This window comes from Ornithodoros turicata, chromosome 8 (assembly GCF_037126465.1).
Source record: "Ornithodoros turicata isolate Travis chromosome 8, ASM3712646v1, whole genome shotgun sequence".
Lineage (NCBI taxonomy): Eukaryota > Metazoa > Arthropoda > Arachnida > Ixodida > Argasidae > Ornithodoros > Ornithodoros turicata.
The window spans coordinates 33314883-33333363 of NC_088208.1; the positions used below are offsets into that span (position 1 = coordinate 33314883).

General features: G+C 44.9%; 2 protein-coding genes across 2 annotated transcripts; both read right to left on the reverse strand.

Annotated features, from left to right (window-relative positions):
- Positions 1-406: 406 nt before the first annotated feature.
- LOC135367048 (coiled-coil domain-containing protein 177-like) lies at positions 407-10843 on the reverse strand. Its single transcript, XM_064600132.1, has 12 exons — positions 10396-10843; positions 10210-10321; positions 10003-10143; positions 9612-9910; positions 9364-9534; positions 8489-8563; positions 8318-8416; positions 8037-8209; positions 7073-7285; positions 6868-6976; positions 5806-5960; positions 407-5207 (listed from the first exon to the last, which is right to left on the reverse strand). Exons 1-12 carry the CDS (start codon positions 10573-10575, stop codon positions 5192-5194), a joined length of 1743 nt encoding a protein of 580 aa, XP_064456202.1. The 5' UTR covers positions 10576-10843; the 3' UTR covers positions 407-5191.
- Positions 10844-11640: 797 nt separating this feature from the next.
- Positions 11641-12243, reverse strand: LOC135367579 (biogenesis of lysosome-related organelles complex 1 subunit 4-like). The gene has a single exon (XM_064600870.1). The coding sequence runs from the start codon at positions 12241-12243 to the stop codon at positions 11641-11643; it is 603 nt and encodes a 200-aa protein (XP_064456940.1).
- Between the last annotated feature and the right edge of the window lie 6238 nt (positions 12244-18481).

The window sequence follows — 18481 nt, forward strand, 5'->3', positions numbered from 1 at the left end:
TGAACTAATTAATTGTAAATTAATGTAACTTTGTAATGTAATTTGTAACTTGCACGAAGCAGCAAATTACAAATACAGAGATCGTAACGTCAGTTCAGTTTACTTGCGAGTTCCCCCATGCTACCGGCATATTACTTCAACATACTTTTCTGCCATGAAGGCAAAAATCTTTTACAAGGTTCCAGGGCACGGATTACCCTGCATATACCTCAAGTACTTTGAGACAGAGGTTGACAACAGGCCACAAACGAGGGGCCAAGCTCAAAATAACACAGTGCCAAAGTAGCTTGCCAAATTCCTGCAGTAAAACAACACATGCAAAAAGCTGCAGCAAACCTAATGCATCAATGCAATAAATGCAAAGCAACTTCCTCTTCCAACTTTGAGGAACTCGTTAAAATACCAATCAAGGAGAAAAGAGCTCTATTTTGTGCATCGTGATTGCAATACACATTACCATTTTGAACAGAAGTACTTTGAAACATAACTTTTTCTGTACAGGGTGGCGGAGCAAGTTATTTTTGTTACAGAATTATGTCTAGAAAGTCATTTCCACAACATAGTCTTTTGCGGTTGACTCAGTTCACCAACATATGTTGCGGGCATGCCCACCCACTCGGAGGATTGCAAAGCTGGGAAGGCTGTCATACTGACAAGATAAACCGCTATCAAATGCTTGGGAGCAGCCGATCCCAGGCAAGTCACTAGTTGTAATATACAACTTGCTAGGTATTCTTAAATGAGTATGTCCTAGTGGGTTATTTACCTAACTTAATGTGCTCTCATTAATGTGTAAGGATGATGTCGCAGAGTAAATTGTTAATGTATAATGCAATGAGACACGTTCTATCTAAGGACTGCTCACGCTAGGAAATATAAATGCAGATCAATATTTGCACTTCACTGTTGTGCCTGGCTCAAAAATGGCTAATCTCAGATTATCGGGCAAGGGATACACACACTAAGCTCGAAGCAGCCATATCTGTATCAGTGCTCACCCCATGTTCCACCTGACCTTACCCTCTGCTCGAGCACCATGCAAATGCAAAGCAGGAAATAAATCTACAAAACACACACAGAAACTGGAATGAGCATGTACAAGCAAGCATGACTCTAAAACCTGCATTGAAGCACATAAAAAAATTTACAAATCTAGTATGAGCAGCAATGGTAGGCACTGACGACCACTAAGCAAAGCATACAAGAAATGGTCAATACAAAGTGTGCACTGCAAATTCAGAAAGCCCTTCTTAAATGTATGTCCTAAGTGCACTGAAATGGTATTTACACTTTCAAATTTTGCACACTTCATGTGCCTATCGGCCACATTACCCTGTTACACACTTTCACACTTTTTCAAAATCACGGCTTCCCCGATATAAGTGCTACACAAACTTGGAAGGATATTCTAGAGTATTAATGTAGGCGCCTTGATGGCATAAATGCATTTTAAGTCTGGTTGTTTTAAAAACCAGAGGATATGGGAAATACAAACCTTGCCCATGATCCCTTTGTAAAATGTGCATCACATCGTTACTGCAACGGAACTTTACCCACGTGAGACCATCTTTGCATGCTCATGTTTACCGAAGTAAGTGTGAAAGTTTATGCTTCCCCAACCACTCAGCGTTACTGTGTACAACACACTTGAGACCAGACGTGCTTTGGATGATACAATCCCTTCTCCATTCCCCTTTCATTCTCAACATGTATTGCTCGAAAGAAACCAAGCTTAGTGGCTCAGCGTGCAGTGTGCAAACAAGACACAGAGAAAGAAGTGACACAGATAGAGAGTACACACTCATATGCACAGAAAGCAGACATGAGCTCAGTAAATTGCATCAGACATCGGACGGAACAAAACCACGAAGGAACTCTACTGCACAGCACAAATGCAAAGACCGCATTGCTTGCTGTCCACACCGGCACTTCAAATGAAAAGCAAGCTCACCGAAGCCAACTGCCAAATTATTTGATAAAGCACCTTTCATCGTAACACTGTGCAACGAATTCATCGCCACACTAACTACCGTAAATGTGAAGCTAAAATGAGCAGCGACAGTCTTTAGAAAAATGGAAGAAGGCTAACTGCTCGTTACTGGGTATGCCCAGGAAGCCCATAAACAGTAGTGCAGATCACAAACTGTGTAGCCGTCTCAAACCAGAGCCACGCTGGACATTCACATCGTTCTCTCGGATTAAAGAAGTGTGCAGGCTACCACACTTTTTTATAGAGCCCCATAGCCAACAGGGCATCCAGCAGTGATCTTACAGGAAAGTGCAGTGATCCGAACAACATGAAAGAAGCTGAAGGGTTTTTGCAGGCCCGGAACCCTTATCTCATCATATTTCCCTGGTGCCACATTATTAGGGTTCTTCGTTTTCGGGTTTTACTATTTTTGAAATTCGGGGGTGGGGTAGAAATCGGGTGATTCTTTCTAAAGGAAATTCGGGGAAGAATCGGGGCGTGTTCTGTCACGTGTTTTATGCTGTCGGGAGTTTCCGTGTGAAACTAAAATCGTGAGAGTCAAGTTGCCAAGATGATTGCAGGGATGAACCATGCAATTGCAACAGGTGTTCAAAAAAGCAGGCCTTTGGTGCTACCTAGGAGGTGACTTCTGACAGGGGGAGCTTCAGATGTTTTCTTTGGTGCTTAAGAATTAAGGTTCATAATGTGATTCATCCCTTTCATGGCTCACTGTGAAGGTTGAAAGACCTCGCGGAATTCGGGGAAAAATCGGGTTATGCCCAAATTTCGGAAAATTGGTTCGAGGTGCAGATATCGTGAAAAATCGGGTTTAACCCAAAAACAAAGAACCCTACACATTATCTATCGCATCATTAATTTGTGTATTTCAGTCACTTGGAAGTTTCCTACGTATGATGATAAAGAAACCAACTCAAATACTGATTTATACCCCAAGGGAGTGCACTTTATGTGCATGCGTGTCCATCATATCACTGTTGCTGGCATCTTATAATGTAAAGTGCAGACCTCATAGCTAGGGTTGACATGTCATCAGCTTTAGCCCAGCAAATCAGAAGCGATATGTTGGATTTTGGATATATACGGGGGACATCAAATTGGCAGAGGCACTGGTGATGGTACCAAAGAGCAAACATGAAGCGCAGGAACGTGTGCAAGCACAGTGACTTGCAACATTTGAAACCAGCATTTTTTTGACAGGCAGGTTCACTCTCCAATAATGTGGTGGCAGTTGTTGAAACCCGAAAAACAAACGGTGACAAAGAAAACAGGACCCTGTCTAAGATGTGGCCCAAACTCACTGGTCGGTGCTGACTCAACTATAGACCCAGGAAGAACAGCTGTCACAGAGGAAAACACCATCTGATTGACAATGAATTTCTGCTCAGCTTGATTTTAACTCAATTTTAATGTAAAAATTCCTTTGGTATTAATTTTCTTTGCCGCTATTCTACGACACATTTTCTTTTCTCTGAGGCTTCACTTGCTTATTGTAACTTCTCTCACACAAGCTATTCTGGCCTAGTAATTTTTTTATGGCAGTTCAGGCGGAAACCCTACTTGAAGAGGTCATGTGGAAGAGGCAGCTTCAAAGCAATTTTTGAGCACGAGGACATGTTGCTCGCAATCAACGATGTCAGTCCGCATTAGATCAGTTTAAAAACCTTTTGCAGTACCATACTACTCTGGCACCTAAATGCCGGAAACGTCCACATATGGCGTGCAATGGAGAACGTTAAATTGAACAGTACATCACATGCGCTGGATCTTAACTGCCAACTAATAATAGCTTTTTACAATTGGGGAAGTGAATCGTGCTCTCTTATGTAGAGCCTGAAGTTTTCGGGAAATATTTTTTTCCCAATTCGGGGGGTAAAAATTGGGGAAATCAACATGTACCCTAAATTCATGCGAATTCGGGTGGAAAAACATCCGGTATGCTAAATCTGGTGAGAAGTCAGGCTCTATTACTCAAACAAACTGCACTGGTTTGGTACAAACGGTGATGCAATTGCGTTTGCTGCCAAACAAGCTAGTGTGCATGCATACAGATGTTTCAGCGCGGACAATTTGCTGAGTAAAAAATCAGGGTTTCACCCGAAAGAGGCAGCCTTCAATTCGGGGAAGAAACGGGTTAAACCCTAAAACTTCAGGCTCTATTTATGAGTACTTTCTGCAATGATTTATTCCACAGATAGGTGAACGGAGTGAAATGTTTTGCCATCAAACTCTATGAAAAGAGTAAGGCTTTCTGGGCGCAGTTTTAATGTTACTTAGTTGCCTGATGACCAGACCTGTGTTTGAATATTTGCATAAAGCTAATTCCATACCTCTTTACATTTTCCAAATTTGCTTTCAACCAGTGGGGCGTAGCCAGAAAAGTATTTCGGGAGAGGTTCTATGGGGACTGTACATGGGGGAGGAAGATTTCTCCCTTGTTTCCCTCTCCCAAATGCACTACCAGCAGTATGATTTTTGTGTGCGTGTGTGTGTGTGTGGGGGGGGGGGGGGGGTGAACGCCCCCTCTCTGGCTACGCCACTGCTTTCAACTCTTGCGTGATCTGTCACCCCGGCACTACGTCTAGCGTTGTACGTTAGAGTGCTTCCATGCGAGGTTATTAGAATAGAATACATGTCTCAACTGCAACACCAATTGTTAGATCAGATATATTAATATGACAACCTATCCAGTCCCGAACATGCCTACAAGGAACAATGTTCAGTGTATGCTTTAGTTCAAGACATACTTTTCAACATGCACTGCTCTTGTACAGACTTCTTGTAATTTATGATACGATATACGTGTTGCATGTGTATTTGGTTGATGGTTTGCTTCCTGGTGTGATCCGCATTAAAGAATGCACCAACTGGATTCCACCTCAATAACCTCCTATCACTTGAATGCAGGGCAAAAGAAAATGTAATTTTGGTGAACAGGCATAAATTACAATAAAAGCAAGCCCATAAGGCCCATCCACTAAGATCATCAAGACGAATGTGCTTGTCCAAAGGCATGCACAGTGTTGGTTGCTGTTGGTTGATCCTGGACAGAACTGTACTTCACAATGAATTCTGCACGTGCTGCAGCACCAGTGCCATGGGAAGCCTTGGTAGTTGTACCGAGCAGTTGTGTAGAGGCATCATTCAGTTATGTTCCATAGTTATGAAACAATTCAAAATCAATCTGTGGCATTAAGTACAGCTTCACTTCAATATCTCCCTGCAAAAAAAGAAACAAAGGTCTCATAATTGGGGATTTTATTTCTTGGCAACCATGTTTACAGAAATTCGGTTAGTGTTTATCCGCATCTATTTCATATAGAAAGTCAGATTTTCCTGTGGTAATATTCATACAGTCAAACTCCTTTACAACGAAACTCAGGGGACAGCAAAAAAAATTTGCAGTAAAGGTATTTTCGTTAAAAAGGATGTCCATTATTGGACCTATAGGGCTCCAGCGGGACTGCAAAAAAATTTGCTGTAGTGGTATTTTCGTTAAAAATGTGTTCGCTATAAAGGAGTTTGACTGTAGTAAAAGAATAAATGCCCTTCCTAGGTAAATAGCAGAACACAAATAAAAATTGTGTAATTTAGTTACACTAATCTCAAATTACAAGTGCATAAAATTAGTTGTAGTGCAACATCACGTTATCCAACATGGCAGCACACTCCATCAGGTTCACAACACGCAACCTTGAGAATATGCACTCTTACACACAGAACACATACAGAGCACATTCTATACACACTTGATAATTTTGCTTCACTCCTTAATATGCATATCTGAAGGTGTATTGTAACCCAAATATCCAACTCACTCATTGGATTTTGCCCTCTTCATCAAGCAGGAGCAAATACTTGAGGAGGAGGGAGTAGACATGTTAGAGCGAGGCCTCCTCAGGTACAAGTCTTGCTCCACGCGATGGCGCAGGTGTTCACGAAGATCTGCTGAAGCCCTTGCCAAAGCACGAGACTATAACAGAGAATCACAAAGTATTATATTAATCCAAGAGACAATCCAAGACAATCTGGAGCTGTGTAATGAGCTACGTGTAATGCCACATGCAAAATTTTCATCTAGCAGGGTGCCGTAGTGTTTGAGGCAAGCAAGTAAAACGAACTGTACGTTCTCATCCAGTGTGGACTATCCCTGCGTTTGCTGACCAAGAGCGAGGGAGGCTCCGCCTCCTGGATGCCGGCCAATAGGAGGACGCAGAGGGCAGGCACTTCCCGAGCCTCTGCTCTCGTCTAAGAGATGGCGCAGCGTTACCGTTGTGTCGCGTGTCGCTAGGCCTCTGCCACGGCGTACCAATGTAACGGACGGCTTTGCCGTCCGTTAACCGGCATATACGCGACTCCCGCTTGGCCTCGTTCCTATGTTGACGGACGGCGAAGCCATTGGTTAGATTGGTGCGCCATCGTAGAAGCCTTGTGGCAGGCAAAATAACGGTACTATACTCTTGTCTAATCCTTGTTCAGCCGTTGCTTAGGTTGGTAGGCTAAACAACGGTAACGCTGCGGCAACTCTTAGGCAAGAGCAAACACAAGGGTAGTCCCAGTTTCTGTGTCATGGTCAGGGAAACATGCGCTACCGCACCCTGGCAGATATCACAAGGCCGTGTAACTGCGATGTAGGCGATTGATAACTGTGTTGAAATATGGTTAAAAACGTAATCAGTAAGCTTTTGTCTGGAATCTGTTGCTTGATTGCTTGACAGAAACAGGGTGTGACAGCATCACAGCAAAAGCATTTTCTATAAAATTCCACCAGAAATAATTGGCTGCAGGTTTAATTGAAATATTTTGCACAGTAACTCTAAATATCGTAAAAAAAATATGTAGGCAAATGCAGGCAACTTGACGCGGCAGGTGCTGCTTACCTGCTCAATGGACAACTGCTTTTCATGTGCAAGAAGGCGACTTTTTTCTTCCTTTTCTTTCAGTCGATCCATCATCGATCGTAACCTCCGGCTTTCCTCCCCTTCGACCCTGTTGCGATACGGGTGAGGTGATACGGGTATCGGGATACGGGTGAGCAAGAATGGATGAAGGCCGCGGCAAAAGATTCCCCCAGTGCAAATTTACCTCTGCAAATTCTTTTGGTGCTCAGCTTCCCTCAACATCCTCTCCTGCTGTGCCCTGCGCCTTCGGTAGAGCATTGCTTCTTGGGCTCGTTGCTGCGCGCGCAAGTTTGTCGCTTCCTGATAGTCAGCCACACGTTGCCGCCACAGATCTAGTGCGTGATCCATCTCGCGCTGATTCAATCGCACTTGCTCCATTTTTTCTTCTAGTTCCTCACTGAGGGGGATGCGTAACGAAAAATGAAAGCAGGTATAAGATTCACCAGGAAATTAATCACACATAAAATTTGAAACCTCAATTGAATTGATTGAAGTAATTTGATGATCGTAAATGTAATTAAAGCAGGCATGAGATTCAGCAAGGAAGTTCCCTAGCTTTCCACGAAGTTGGCCATGTCCCGCAGAACATGCAGCTTCCCTCAGAATCGTGCCTTTTGCGCGGAATATTCAGCGTTGCAGAATTATGTAAGGATTTCCATCGCTGCGCAACATTTCCGCGAGTTAAACCCAACCAGTCGCAACTGCAACGGCCGATTCCGCTGATTCCACTGGCACTTACACGGCGGAACGTGCCGCGACGAAAGAAAATTTAACGACAGGACACCCGAAAGAGAGAGAGAGAGAAATTGTCAGAGTTGAGTCTAATTTTTTTCTTTGCGCGCTGAAAAGTTACAAAAGGCTGGAATAGCGCGTGGGACGAGTCGATAAGTGATCTTGGGAGAATGCCGCAACGTTTTTTTTTTGTTCGCTTTCTCTTGTCCGCGGATTCCCGCGGATCTGCAAGTCGCACTGCGCGGAAATGTCAATTTTCCGCCGCGGAAGGAGCATTCACGAAAAAAAAAAAAAGTAATTTCTGTGGTCTTCAATTCATCAACTCGGTAATGGTCACTCCCGTGACGTTCACAGTGGCTGGCCCGCACCGCACTTGTAGACAGACAATTCTACGTTGAGTAGGCCCGCACGCTTACGCGCTTTTCCGCAGGGTGCTCTCCTTCTCCCGCGACATCTGCTTTCTCCGCTCTGCAAACTTGGCTTCCTTCTGTTGGATGCGCAGCTCCAGGTGCCTCCTATACGCCTCCTCACGCTCCATCTGCCTCTGCCTCTGGGCTTCCTCCTCTTCACGTTGCTGCTGGAAAAGCCTCTGCGCGGAGGAAGGCTTCCATGAACATTAAGCGAGCGATCGCAATGAATATTAGGAACCAGGCGGCTGGTACGCATTTCTTCCAGTTCAAGCAGTAAAGGAATATACCTTAGCATGCTCTGCCTGCCTTTCGGAGGCCTGCTCGAGGCAGTGTTGCATGTCTGCCAAGTGCGACATCACGTGGGCAGACACTTTTTCTTCCGGCGTCTGCAAAAAAAAAAGAAACTGAATAGTTATTAAACTTAAACCTCACAAAAGCAAGATAAAGAGTACGCTCACCTTAGAAGCTACCGATGATTCACTGTCAGCTATCTCGCTGCTACTTGGCGTGGGTGGCTGAGAATGCCTCCAGTGCTGAAAGTTACGGTGTGACACAAAGTAAGGATCGCACGGAGAAGTTGATCGGACTTGCACGTCACTGCCTTTTTCTGCTAAGTATTTTTAGAAGTGCTCTTTGTGAGCAGTTGAGCTTTTGATGAGCATCCAGGAGCAGTCCGTTACAGTGAAGATAACGTCGTCTGCTATATGTTTAGAGTACGTCTGGGCCCTCTTGCACGAAACTGTTTCGGGGGAAATACTCCGAGTTTTTCACTGAGTGAAAAACTTGAGTATTTCGCCCCAACAGTTTCATGGCAAGCAGGCCCTGGGCTTGAATCAAAGCAAACCAAACTGAAAGGAACAAAATGAAATAAAATACTTGCCAAGTCAAACCAAACAGAAGGGCATGGAGGAGCTGATAAATGACCTGGGACAAACGAAAACAAAAGCAGCTATATGTATAGAATAGGTACGCAGAATAACACAATCAAATAGAGCAGCTGTATAATGACAAAATTTAGAGTCATGTTCACAAGAGCCATGAAAAGTTAATATCTGCTAACTCACTATAACTGGACAAAGATGTGACATATTCGAAAAACCAAAAGAGGCACCCTTTCAAAGCAGCTAAATTGTTTCATAGAGGAATGCTTGGTTTGTTTCGGGTGAAAAAGTCAGGCTTTCCCTTTTGCAATTACTGCAGCGACATTATGCACTGCACAATAAAGCATTTGCTGTATGCAATATAGAAAAAAAAAACAGAATTCAGTATGCTTATGGCTGTTCCCATGAAAAAAAATTTATTAAATTAAAAATTTCCACTGTACCGCACGTACCGGATTGCCGCGCTTTGCCGAACTTGAACGCCTTAGCTGCGTGGTGACCACTTTCCTCTGAGTCAGAAATTCTCGCTCCTGCTCCCAAGCACAGTGCGCGCGGCAACGTTGATCCTCGTCCTTTAGCTCCTCTTCTCTCCGTTTCAACATGAGCTCCAGCAACTTGATATCCTGGAACAGTTAATCCACAGCCTCCCATGAGCGACGCGACATTATGCTTTGTCTTTTTTTTCTGCGTTACGACTCACCTTAGCCGGCAGCTTAGTCTTTATCTTTGGATTATCAACCAGTTTGGCTTTCAAGAACGGCGAAGTAATGTGCATCAACTGCGTGGGTCTGTGGAAGGGCGACGTCGGAGTGGACTTGCTGGAAGGCTTGTCCGGAGCCGGGGCCAGGCTGCTGTCCTCGCTGGAGTCTCCTCCGCCGCCCCGCGTGGTGGTGGACGAGAGGTCCGTGGCGTCTTGAGAGTCCAACCCGATGGAGGATGCCTCCTGCGGTGTTGGCGTCACAGAATCCTCCATGGTTACGCTGGCACACTGATCTTCATCTGAAAAAAAGAAAAAAAAAGGTTGATATAGTAGTTTGGGATGGTTGTTAGGCACGGAGAGGCCCACTCATAATAATGCTTCGCACAAATACCTGATGACAGAACCACCTCCAACTGCGGCTCTTCCAGGATCTGTGTCCGCCGTCCCTTTGGTGAAAGCGACTTCGAACGATGCCGCACTTTTTCGACGCGGATTATGTATTCGCGTTCTTTTCGACATTTCTCGAGCTTTCCTGGATAAAAAAAAAGCGCCAATAATTTAAGCTCTTCCTAGGCAAATGAAAAAAAAAAAATCTTACTTGTACGTGTGTGCTCAAACTGCTTGTAGAGCCGCTTAACCTCTTCAAAAGGTGTGTTTGGAGGAAGCTCTTCATGAAATTCTTCGAAAGCTTTTGGAAGCAACTCGACTGGCTGCATGAAAAGATTTGGCTGTCACACTTTGTGTAACTTGGAAAGCACACGGTAACCTTTTTAAACAGAATTACCTTGACGCCTTGGTTCGCGCATGCTTCCAGCGATCGTGGGCTGGTAAGCACGTACGGACAATTTGACGCATCAACTTTATCGAAGTTCAGCAGGTTTAAGTTAAACTCGTGAGGACTGAGACAGTCAGTAATAGACTGTGGGAGGAAATCAGTGTTCCATTCTTCCGTGGGCGTCGTCATAGCGGTAACAGAGCGACATGAAAATGCCTTGCGCTATTCATAACTGCATACATTGCGGCCATTACAGCGGGGAGCTGTCAAAACGAAAACGTCGATTGCTCATTATCGGTTCCTAGCAGGTATCCTGGCACTCTAGCACAGATCAAGCGTGTGGTTGTGCGGTTCTTTTGATGCAAATAATAATACCATAACGAAGGGCACCATCGGCGACGTACCGCCGCACCTAGCGAAATCTCAACATGTTGCAGGAGCGCCCTTCGACGACCAAACCAAAACTGAATGCAAGAAAAGAGAACAGAATGGCAGTACAAGTAGAAATATTTCGAAACGTACGGACGCTATTATTTTGGTGTAAGAAGCTTGCACATTACGTATTCATGCTTATCATCCGCTTGATCTTTTACGAAATGATGCTAGTGTCCTAGCGTTTCACAGTTTCACATTTCACCACCAGAGCCCCCAGACGTCGATTTGTAAACGCGGGAAATTTGATTTAGATATCTACTTGTGCCATGCGTGTATCGCCTACTAGACCATGATATAAATACATGAATGTGAGCTGTGTTACGCCGGTACCTAAATATAGTAGACAGCTGAAGCTCATACGTTATTCAATCCGTTTATCCTTCTTAAGATACCACAACAAGAAATACCAATATGCATATATCAGGCACATGTCGATGTGGTAGATCGTCACGGTTATTGAACGTTGATGCCAACATATGGGCTCTTCATCGTAATACTTTACTATACCACCACTACTATAAGCACCATGCACTTCATTTCTTCATTCCATACTATTTATTGCATATTTGTCAGCATACACATCTGTCATCAATATTGTAGTTAATATTGTGTATTGTAGTCAGATAAGTACTGACAGCGGCAGATGCATAATTCACAAAAAGCTTCGATAGAACTGAATATCTCACAGTCCCGAAGAAAAATAATGGAAGAACGTCCCGTGTGCGCATTAACAGATGTGGCTGACACAACGCAACCGCTGATTCTGCACCTACATAGTCGCGTCGCAATAATCAATGTGCATGTTCTACAGCACCATGATTATGCTGTTGGAGACATTGGGTCATCGTCGACACTACGATCGCTGATTGTGTCATCCAAGGAGAAGTTTGAAACGCTCATGGGCAGTGGATCATCAGCCGAGACAGTGGCTAAGTAGTCGGAACATTTAAATATTTCTGGAGCCTCGTATCGTAGCTGTTTCTTGTACTGTTGAGTAGACCTCTTGGAAAATAGTGGTGTGGGCAGACTGGAAAGGAATTTCTTCACACTATTTACCCCCAACGCGTTCTCGACTTCGTTGACTTTTTCTTCCATGGTATCCACGCTTTCTCGGACGACACCAACGAAGCTTTCCAGTGCATCAATTCGCTTGAAAACTTTTTCAAATTCCTTGCTTTTCGCATAAATGTCCGGTAGAGTTTGAGCCAAACAGAGGGTATTATCGCTTCTCACCATATTCAAGAGCCCAGTGAACTCGTCAAGTCGGTTTAACAGATCATCGATGCCTTCTTCGAGAGCATGTTTTTCAGAAGAAGAGTCTACTCTGAAAGCACAGCTGTAGTCTGAGGCTAATTCTTCCAGTAGTTCGCCAGTATCAATATGTGGTTCTGAAGCTATAGTTGTCGTGCACGGCTCCTCCATTTTTCTACGACCGCGGAGAACGCCCCCATCTCTCCTGGCGGTGGCCGCCGACAAAAGCTATCAGATGGCGCTGTTGGCCTTGCCCTGCTAGCGGGAATTTTGAACGCAGATCCAGATCTTCGTGGCATTTGAATACGCAATACGCGTCGAGCCATTTGCGTGGGACATGAGAGGGGTACGCGGCTCGTCCTCCAAAACTCACAGGGAAAGATCATTACTCACAGGGGAAGAAGTGAACGCTTGTTTTCAATGCGCAGTTGTTTGTAGGCAGGGATCGGAACTGTACTAGCGAATACATCAGAACTACTCTACGAACAAGATACGATCATGAAAGTTGTCAAATCCAAGCTGAGCAATATGGTATCATCCCCTTCAAAGAAATAGGGCATGGGCTTATCGTGTTGTCAAAACCGTGAACATTTCCAGGTACTAGAGATTAGTGAGTTTTAGTATAACGTACGCAAAGGCGACAGCGTACGATACTAAAACTCACTATAAAGAACACAGAAGTGTTAGCTACCCCTGATATCGTGGCTTTCGAAGTACCGTATCTACTGCACCCAATGTACGGGTAAGTTTCTGAGTCATACGCGCTGCGATTGGCTCCGGTACGGTGACGTCATCAACGGTCTACTTACGAACACTCGCTATTTTGTCAATTCGGTCCCATTTCGGCTTCAAGTACAGTATTTAAATCCGGTTCAACTCCACAGCAGGTAAAATAAATTTTCGAACCGGCTCGAAGCCAATTTTTGAATTGATCGATATCGTTCGAAGGATGTTTATATACCCTTCACCGTGCATAAGAGACGCATCGGGTCGTTTGCGTGACACTAACACACAGCGACGCGGAGATTTGCGGCAATCAACTCTCTCTCTCTCTCTCACGCTCATGGGTTGCGGAAACACAGAAAGAAGGCAACCACCGCATGAAATATATGGCCACGAGTATAGAACCTGGGAACCTGCTTCCAAGAAAGTCATTTCTGTTTTTTTTCTTCTTCTCTTCTGCTACGAAGCAAAAAAGAATGAGTCAGCGTATATAGTAAGTTGTGTGCCCGCCTTCTTAAAACGGGGGTGCTCCATATAGGTGACGGGGACGACTCGAAGGGACGGAAACCGTACGTTTTCCTCGCTTCACGGGCCCTATAGCGGCTCTCTCCTCATCTTCCCAGAGGAGTCATGGGTCGTTAGGCTTAACTTCTTTAAAGTAGGCCACCACTGCTCGTTATAAATATGCCTGGGAATAGCCAAAGCTTTTTGGGTGGCAAAAGACATCGGCGCACATCGTATAGACAGTAGCAATTCAGAAACCGGAGGTGAACGATCTGAAATCCGAGGACTTCTTCCGGCCCATATAATGTGTGCGCGCAAATTAGCGCTTACACCATAGAATTTATATTTCCTGAGTGTAAAAGAGTCATAGTCATTGTGTCCCTGGGAAAGGGCTTTGTCCATAATTCGGCTTGCTTGTCAACCCAGCACAACAAGTCATACATGCGACATGGAATGCTAAATATCGTTGATTTGTTAGTAAAATTGCGGTATAGTTGCCTCGCGGGGCAAACACGGAATCAATCAATCAAAATTGCGGGGTATAACGGCTCCGGGAGACGTCTGGTGGGAAACAATTCCCAATTGGTGAAGCAACAGTGTTCTATGTTCCCGACTGGCTTTCGGCTTATGATGACTACGTAGCCGACTTCTTTTGTTTTAGACACAGTGTTATGCGCATGCAATGTAGTTTTGCCGCCATACTGGACGAGCAATGCGCAGTTGGTGCCGATTGCGGCACAATGTTTCCCGTAATTTTGAATTTTAATTTTCTGAAAAAACTATATGAGCGCAATTGTGACGGACATCGTGACGTAAGAGTAGCTAGGCTCAAGCTATCGAATGGATACATTTTCTGAAATAAGTTTTCTGGGATTGCAGCTCCTACAGTACCTTACTAGATAGCTTGCGGGTAGGAAGTAGATAATTAATCATTGCTTCCCTTACTGTAGGCAAAGTACATGGCCTTTCCCTTGTGCAGGCCGTGCATCTCGAAATAAAGTGATCGAAATCCCCGTTGCAAAATAAGCTACTGTAAATAAGTGTTATCTGACAGTAAAATGCACAGTCGCACGCGTGCCGTCAGTGAAGTTATAGACTAACCTGGACATAAAAATGCAAACGCCGAACTTGGACTAACCTAAAAATAAACTAACCAACGTGCCGTTCCGGCGTGTCCGCCCTGCTAGGCCTAACGGCCGCTAAAATGTGGCTTTATCGTTTGCTGCAATGAATTGGACAGAAATCGAAAACCTGTAAATTTGAGTGGTTAAATAGTGATGTCGTGTTTTTAAATACGGCATACCATCTTACGAAGTTATCGAGAATTCTCCTTTATTTTCCTTGTTTCGAGAACGTGAATTTTGAGATCGAGGATTTCGCAACCGGGAATATCGAGGTCCTCCCATGCAGGAACGTGCCCTCACAAACCCTCTTATCATTTTTCTGCCCTTCCCCCTCCCTCTTCAATTTCTTGTGCCTCAACAAGCCTCCCCAACACTAGTATTTGCCCATCGCCACCATATTGACCGAATGACGACAGCACAGTGAATTCAGGTGTATATTTCGAAAGAGAAAATAATCCGAGGCATACGAATACGTATTAAGTCAGTGTAGCTTTTGCGACATTGAACACCACGTCATCAAATCATCATCAAACGAAAACATGTGTCAGTTTTCAGTAAACGAAACCCGCTTGCTCCGTTTCACTAAAACCACCATCCAGAACACCGAGGGACCGCGCTCAAACGAAGCTCGCTGAAACAAGACCTCCTTCAAGATCGACTTCAGCAAAGGCTCCCTAAAGGACTGCGGGCACTAAGCACAGAGATAGTGCTTGCAACCCACCGCCTAATGTGCTTAGTGGCTGTAGGGGATACAGCACCCAGACAAGCACCTAGCTCCGCCAACGACTTATTTTGTCCACCACGTTAATGGCTTGTGCCACCCACGCGGCGCGGGTGAACAATAACAACAAGCAAGACACCTGTTGTCAAAGCCACCCCTGCTGCTATGCCTTCAGCGGTTTTCCGTCGGTTCACCCCAGGCAAGAAAGTGGAGACGTAATGTCTGCTGTCTCGTCTTTTTCTGTCTTTGGAGTCTTGTGGATGATACCTGTTCACATGCGTGGCCGCTAAAAGAGTGAGAGAGAGAATGTCGGCTTTTTGGAGTACAATTTGAATAAATTCTCTGCATGTCGCCTTGTTGGCTAAGCGCAATGGATGAAGAGGAATAACCACGAAAGGCCTTTGACACCAAAGTTGGAGAAATTTCAAAATTTTTTTTTTTCTTTATGTGTATTTCAGAAGCGCAGAGACTTCAGCAGTTTTATTTTTAATTTCGGAATTTGCAGCGTCGTTTTCGTTCGAAAACGAAACAGAAACCGCTAGAAGTTCTATGGCAACACATCTTTCCTTTACCCAGGCCTATACTCTGTCATTTTGAAGTATAAGGGATCAATTACCTCTATTCTCGGTTTAAATTTCCCATACCCGGGACGGGAGGACCTCGATATTCCTGGTTGCGAAATTCCCGATCTCGAAATTAACGGGCTCGAAACGAATAAATAAATTATCGATTGCTTCGTAAGTTGATATGCCGTGTTTAAAAATCCGATATCACTAATTAAACCTCTCAGCTTCACGAGTTTTCGATGTCTGCTGAAATCGTTTTCACGAATGAAAGTCGCGTTTTAGCGACGCACGGTTAGGCTTAGCAGGGTAGACACGCCGGAAAAGAGTATGTTGGTTGGTTTATGATCAGGTTAGTCTACGTTCGCTATTGGCATTTGCCCGCGCGAGACTGTGCATTTTAAGCAGCTTATTTTCAATTTCGGTACCACGAAACATTTATTCCGAGCAGTTTATTTTTCAACGGGGATTTCGAACACTTTATTTCGATAGGTACACCGCCACAGGACGGGGGGTACATAGGGTCCCGGGGCACGTCATCGAACGCCGTTTCATCCAATCGCTTTTTATTTCACCCGAAACGTTTTATTTGTTACAGGTGCACTCGAAGCAGGTTTCCCCCGTTTGCAAAGAAAACGCCATTAGTTACTGTCATGAAGCAGGTTCTCCGTTCATGGGCCTATCCGCTGAGATTAGGACAGTAATGTAAAGGTAATGGCAAGTGCTATGAGCCCGACAGGGAGAATGTGCAACGAAATGAAAGCAAGATATGCAAAGAGGGTGGACCCGATTCAACTGAAGTGTTTTTGGAGGCGTGCAGACAATTGCTCGCCGTCTAAGCCACTGAACAATAATAGGTCACTCAATTAGCAACAGCCCCACCATGTCAAGCACACATTTTTCTGCCACTGATGAAACACAATTAGCCACAGAAAATGGCTAATTTTCTTATGCGTATATTTACTGCAATAATATTTGTATTGCAATAAAATGTGTGATATGTATAAGGACATATCTTTGTACTAACGCGTCAATACGTGTATGTGATATATAAGGACAAACGCGTATCACCACATTCATGAAAAAATATTGTTAGTCTCGTTTTTACTGGCGTACGATGGCGAATCAATCATTTTATGGAATATTTATGACGTATACTCGTACCGTTCACAGGAAGACTCTATTTTCCACCTCACAGGTAACGACTTCATGTAATGACCGGCACTTAGATATCAGTTGTTTTCCCCATTTATAGGTCTGGCGACGCTTTTGTGTGACATGCCCTTAACGGCCGCAGAAAACGTCCCCGGAAAAAAAAGTTCCCCGGAGAAAACGTCCCCCGGAAAAAACGTCCTTGGAGAAATCGTCCCCGGTGGAAACCTAGGTTAGAATCGGGTCCTAGGTTAGTTTTCATAGGTTAGGTTAGTTTAGGCTTGTTTTTGACAGTTCACCATGCCGTTGAGCGGGGGCTACCCATAGCGCTGTTCGACGAAAACTACTTATCTTGATACTTTTCTTGCGGGGACAGTTTCTCCGGGGGACAGTTTTTCCGGGGAAGTTTTCTCCGGGGACGATTTCTCCCGGGACGATTTTTCCTACACCCCACCCTCACACAGCGTAATATCACAGCACTAGCCGGCTCCCGTTTTGTGAAGTTCCTCCGTGTCTTTCCTCTGTGTCAACGTTGTTGAACGAGAGTTGCTCGTGTGAAATAACGTGTGAAATACGTAAAAGGCTTTCCTGACCTAACCTTGGTCAGGTGTCGATGAAACGGCGTTCGACGAAAAGGCGTTCGATGCAATGGCGTTCGATAAAACGGCGTCGATGAAACGGCGTCGATGAAATGGGCGGGCATCGTTGCACACAGCGCAGGTCGCCCTGAGTTACGCGGGTAGGGTTCTATATGGTGATAGTAGACATCACACCCTAAGCTCTCGTCGTGTGCCAGAAGCGTGGCGCCCCATTGAGTCTAAGCCACCCGCTATTTTCTTTTGTGCCGCTAATGCACAAAGAAAAGCCATGGCGCTCATTGAGCGGCGAGTGCCATCAAGACTGACCTTCGGAGGCCGCCCGCACCCAAGCGCCCAAGCTGCTAAATGGCCTGCCGTTCATGGTAGTTAAGATGGCTTTCATTTCGAACCTACACACGGCAGGATGGGTTCGTTTTGTTTGCGAGTCGGCAAACGCACCCTCAAAGGGTTCGAGAAACAAAAGGTTTGAGAAACGCAGACACGACGGCGTCGACGCTCCGTGGTCTCGTAACGTAAGGTTTGTTTCAGATTTCACGCATTTTACAGGAGGGAGAGCGACTGATCGGGGCTAAAGGACCGCGTGTCTGACGCTACACCTTACGTAGAAAATGTAAAACTAAAGATTACAAAACTGTACATCGAATGATAGTTTGTCCGGCCAGACGTCGCGGTTTGACTGGGACAGTCCCGTTCTGGAGGAGCGGTCCCACGTCGTCCCGTCTTTTTCGGCTCAGTGAAGCAAACGGGCTCCGTTTTCGCCGATGGCGAATATCTGGACCGGCAACAAACGAGGAAAGTGATATCCGAATGCAATTTTTTTTAGCCCGTCCGTGCTATACATCAACGGGTTCCTTCTCTTTTTCGCGGAGACTCTTCCGTTGCTGAAATTAGCGTGCTCGTAACCCCTCGTTTCGCAGTTATCTGCTATCTAATGATACTAACCAATTTATCTCGCGTTTTCTTTCCATTCTCCGAAAAAGCTAACGGTCCTGGAACTTGCCTTTACGTCTGTCGGTTATCGCA

Bases quoted from the DNA above. Each gene is read 5' to 3' on its own strand.
- LOC135367048 (XM_064600132.1), bottom strand. From the start codon at position 10,575: ATGACGACGCCCACGGAAGAATGGAACACTGATTTCCTCCCACAGTCT. The intron at 10,322-10,395 runs GTAATTCTGTTT...CTTTTCATGCAG, and splicing joins GCGCGAACCAAGGCGTCAAG to CCAGTCGAGTTGCTTCCAAA. The intron at 8,210-8,317 runs GTATATTCCTTT...TCCTCCGCGCAG, and splicing joins GGCAGGCAGAGCATGCTAAG to AGGCTTTTCCAGCAGCAACG.
- LOC135367579 (XM_064600870.1), bottom strand. From the start codon at position 12,243: ATGGAGGAGCCGTGCACGACAACTATAGCTTCAGAACCACATATTGAT.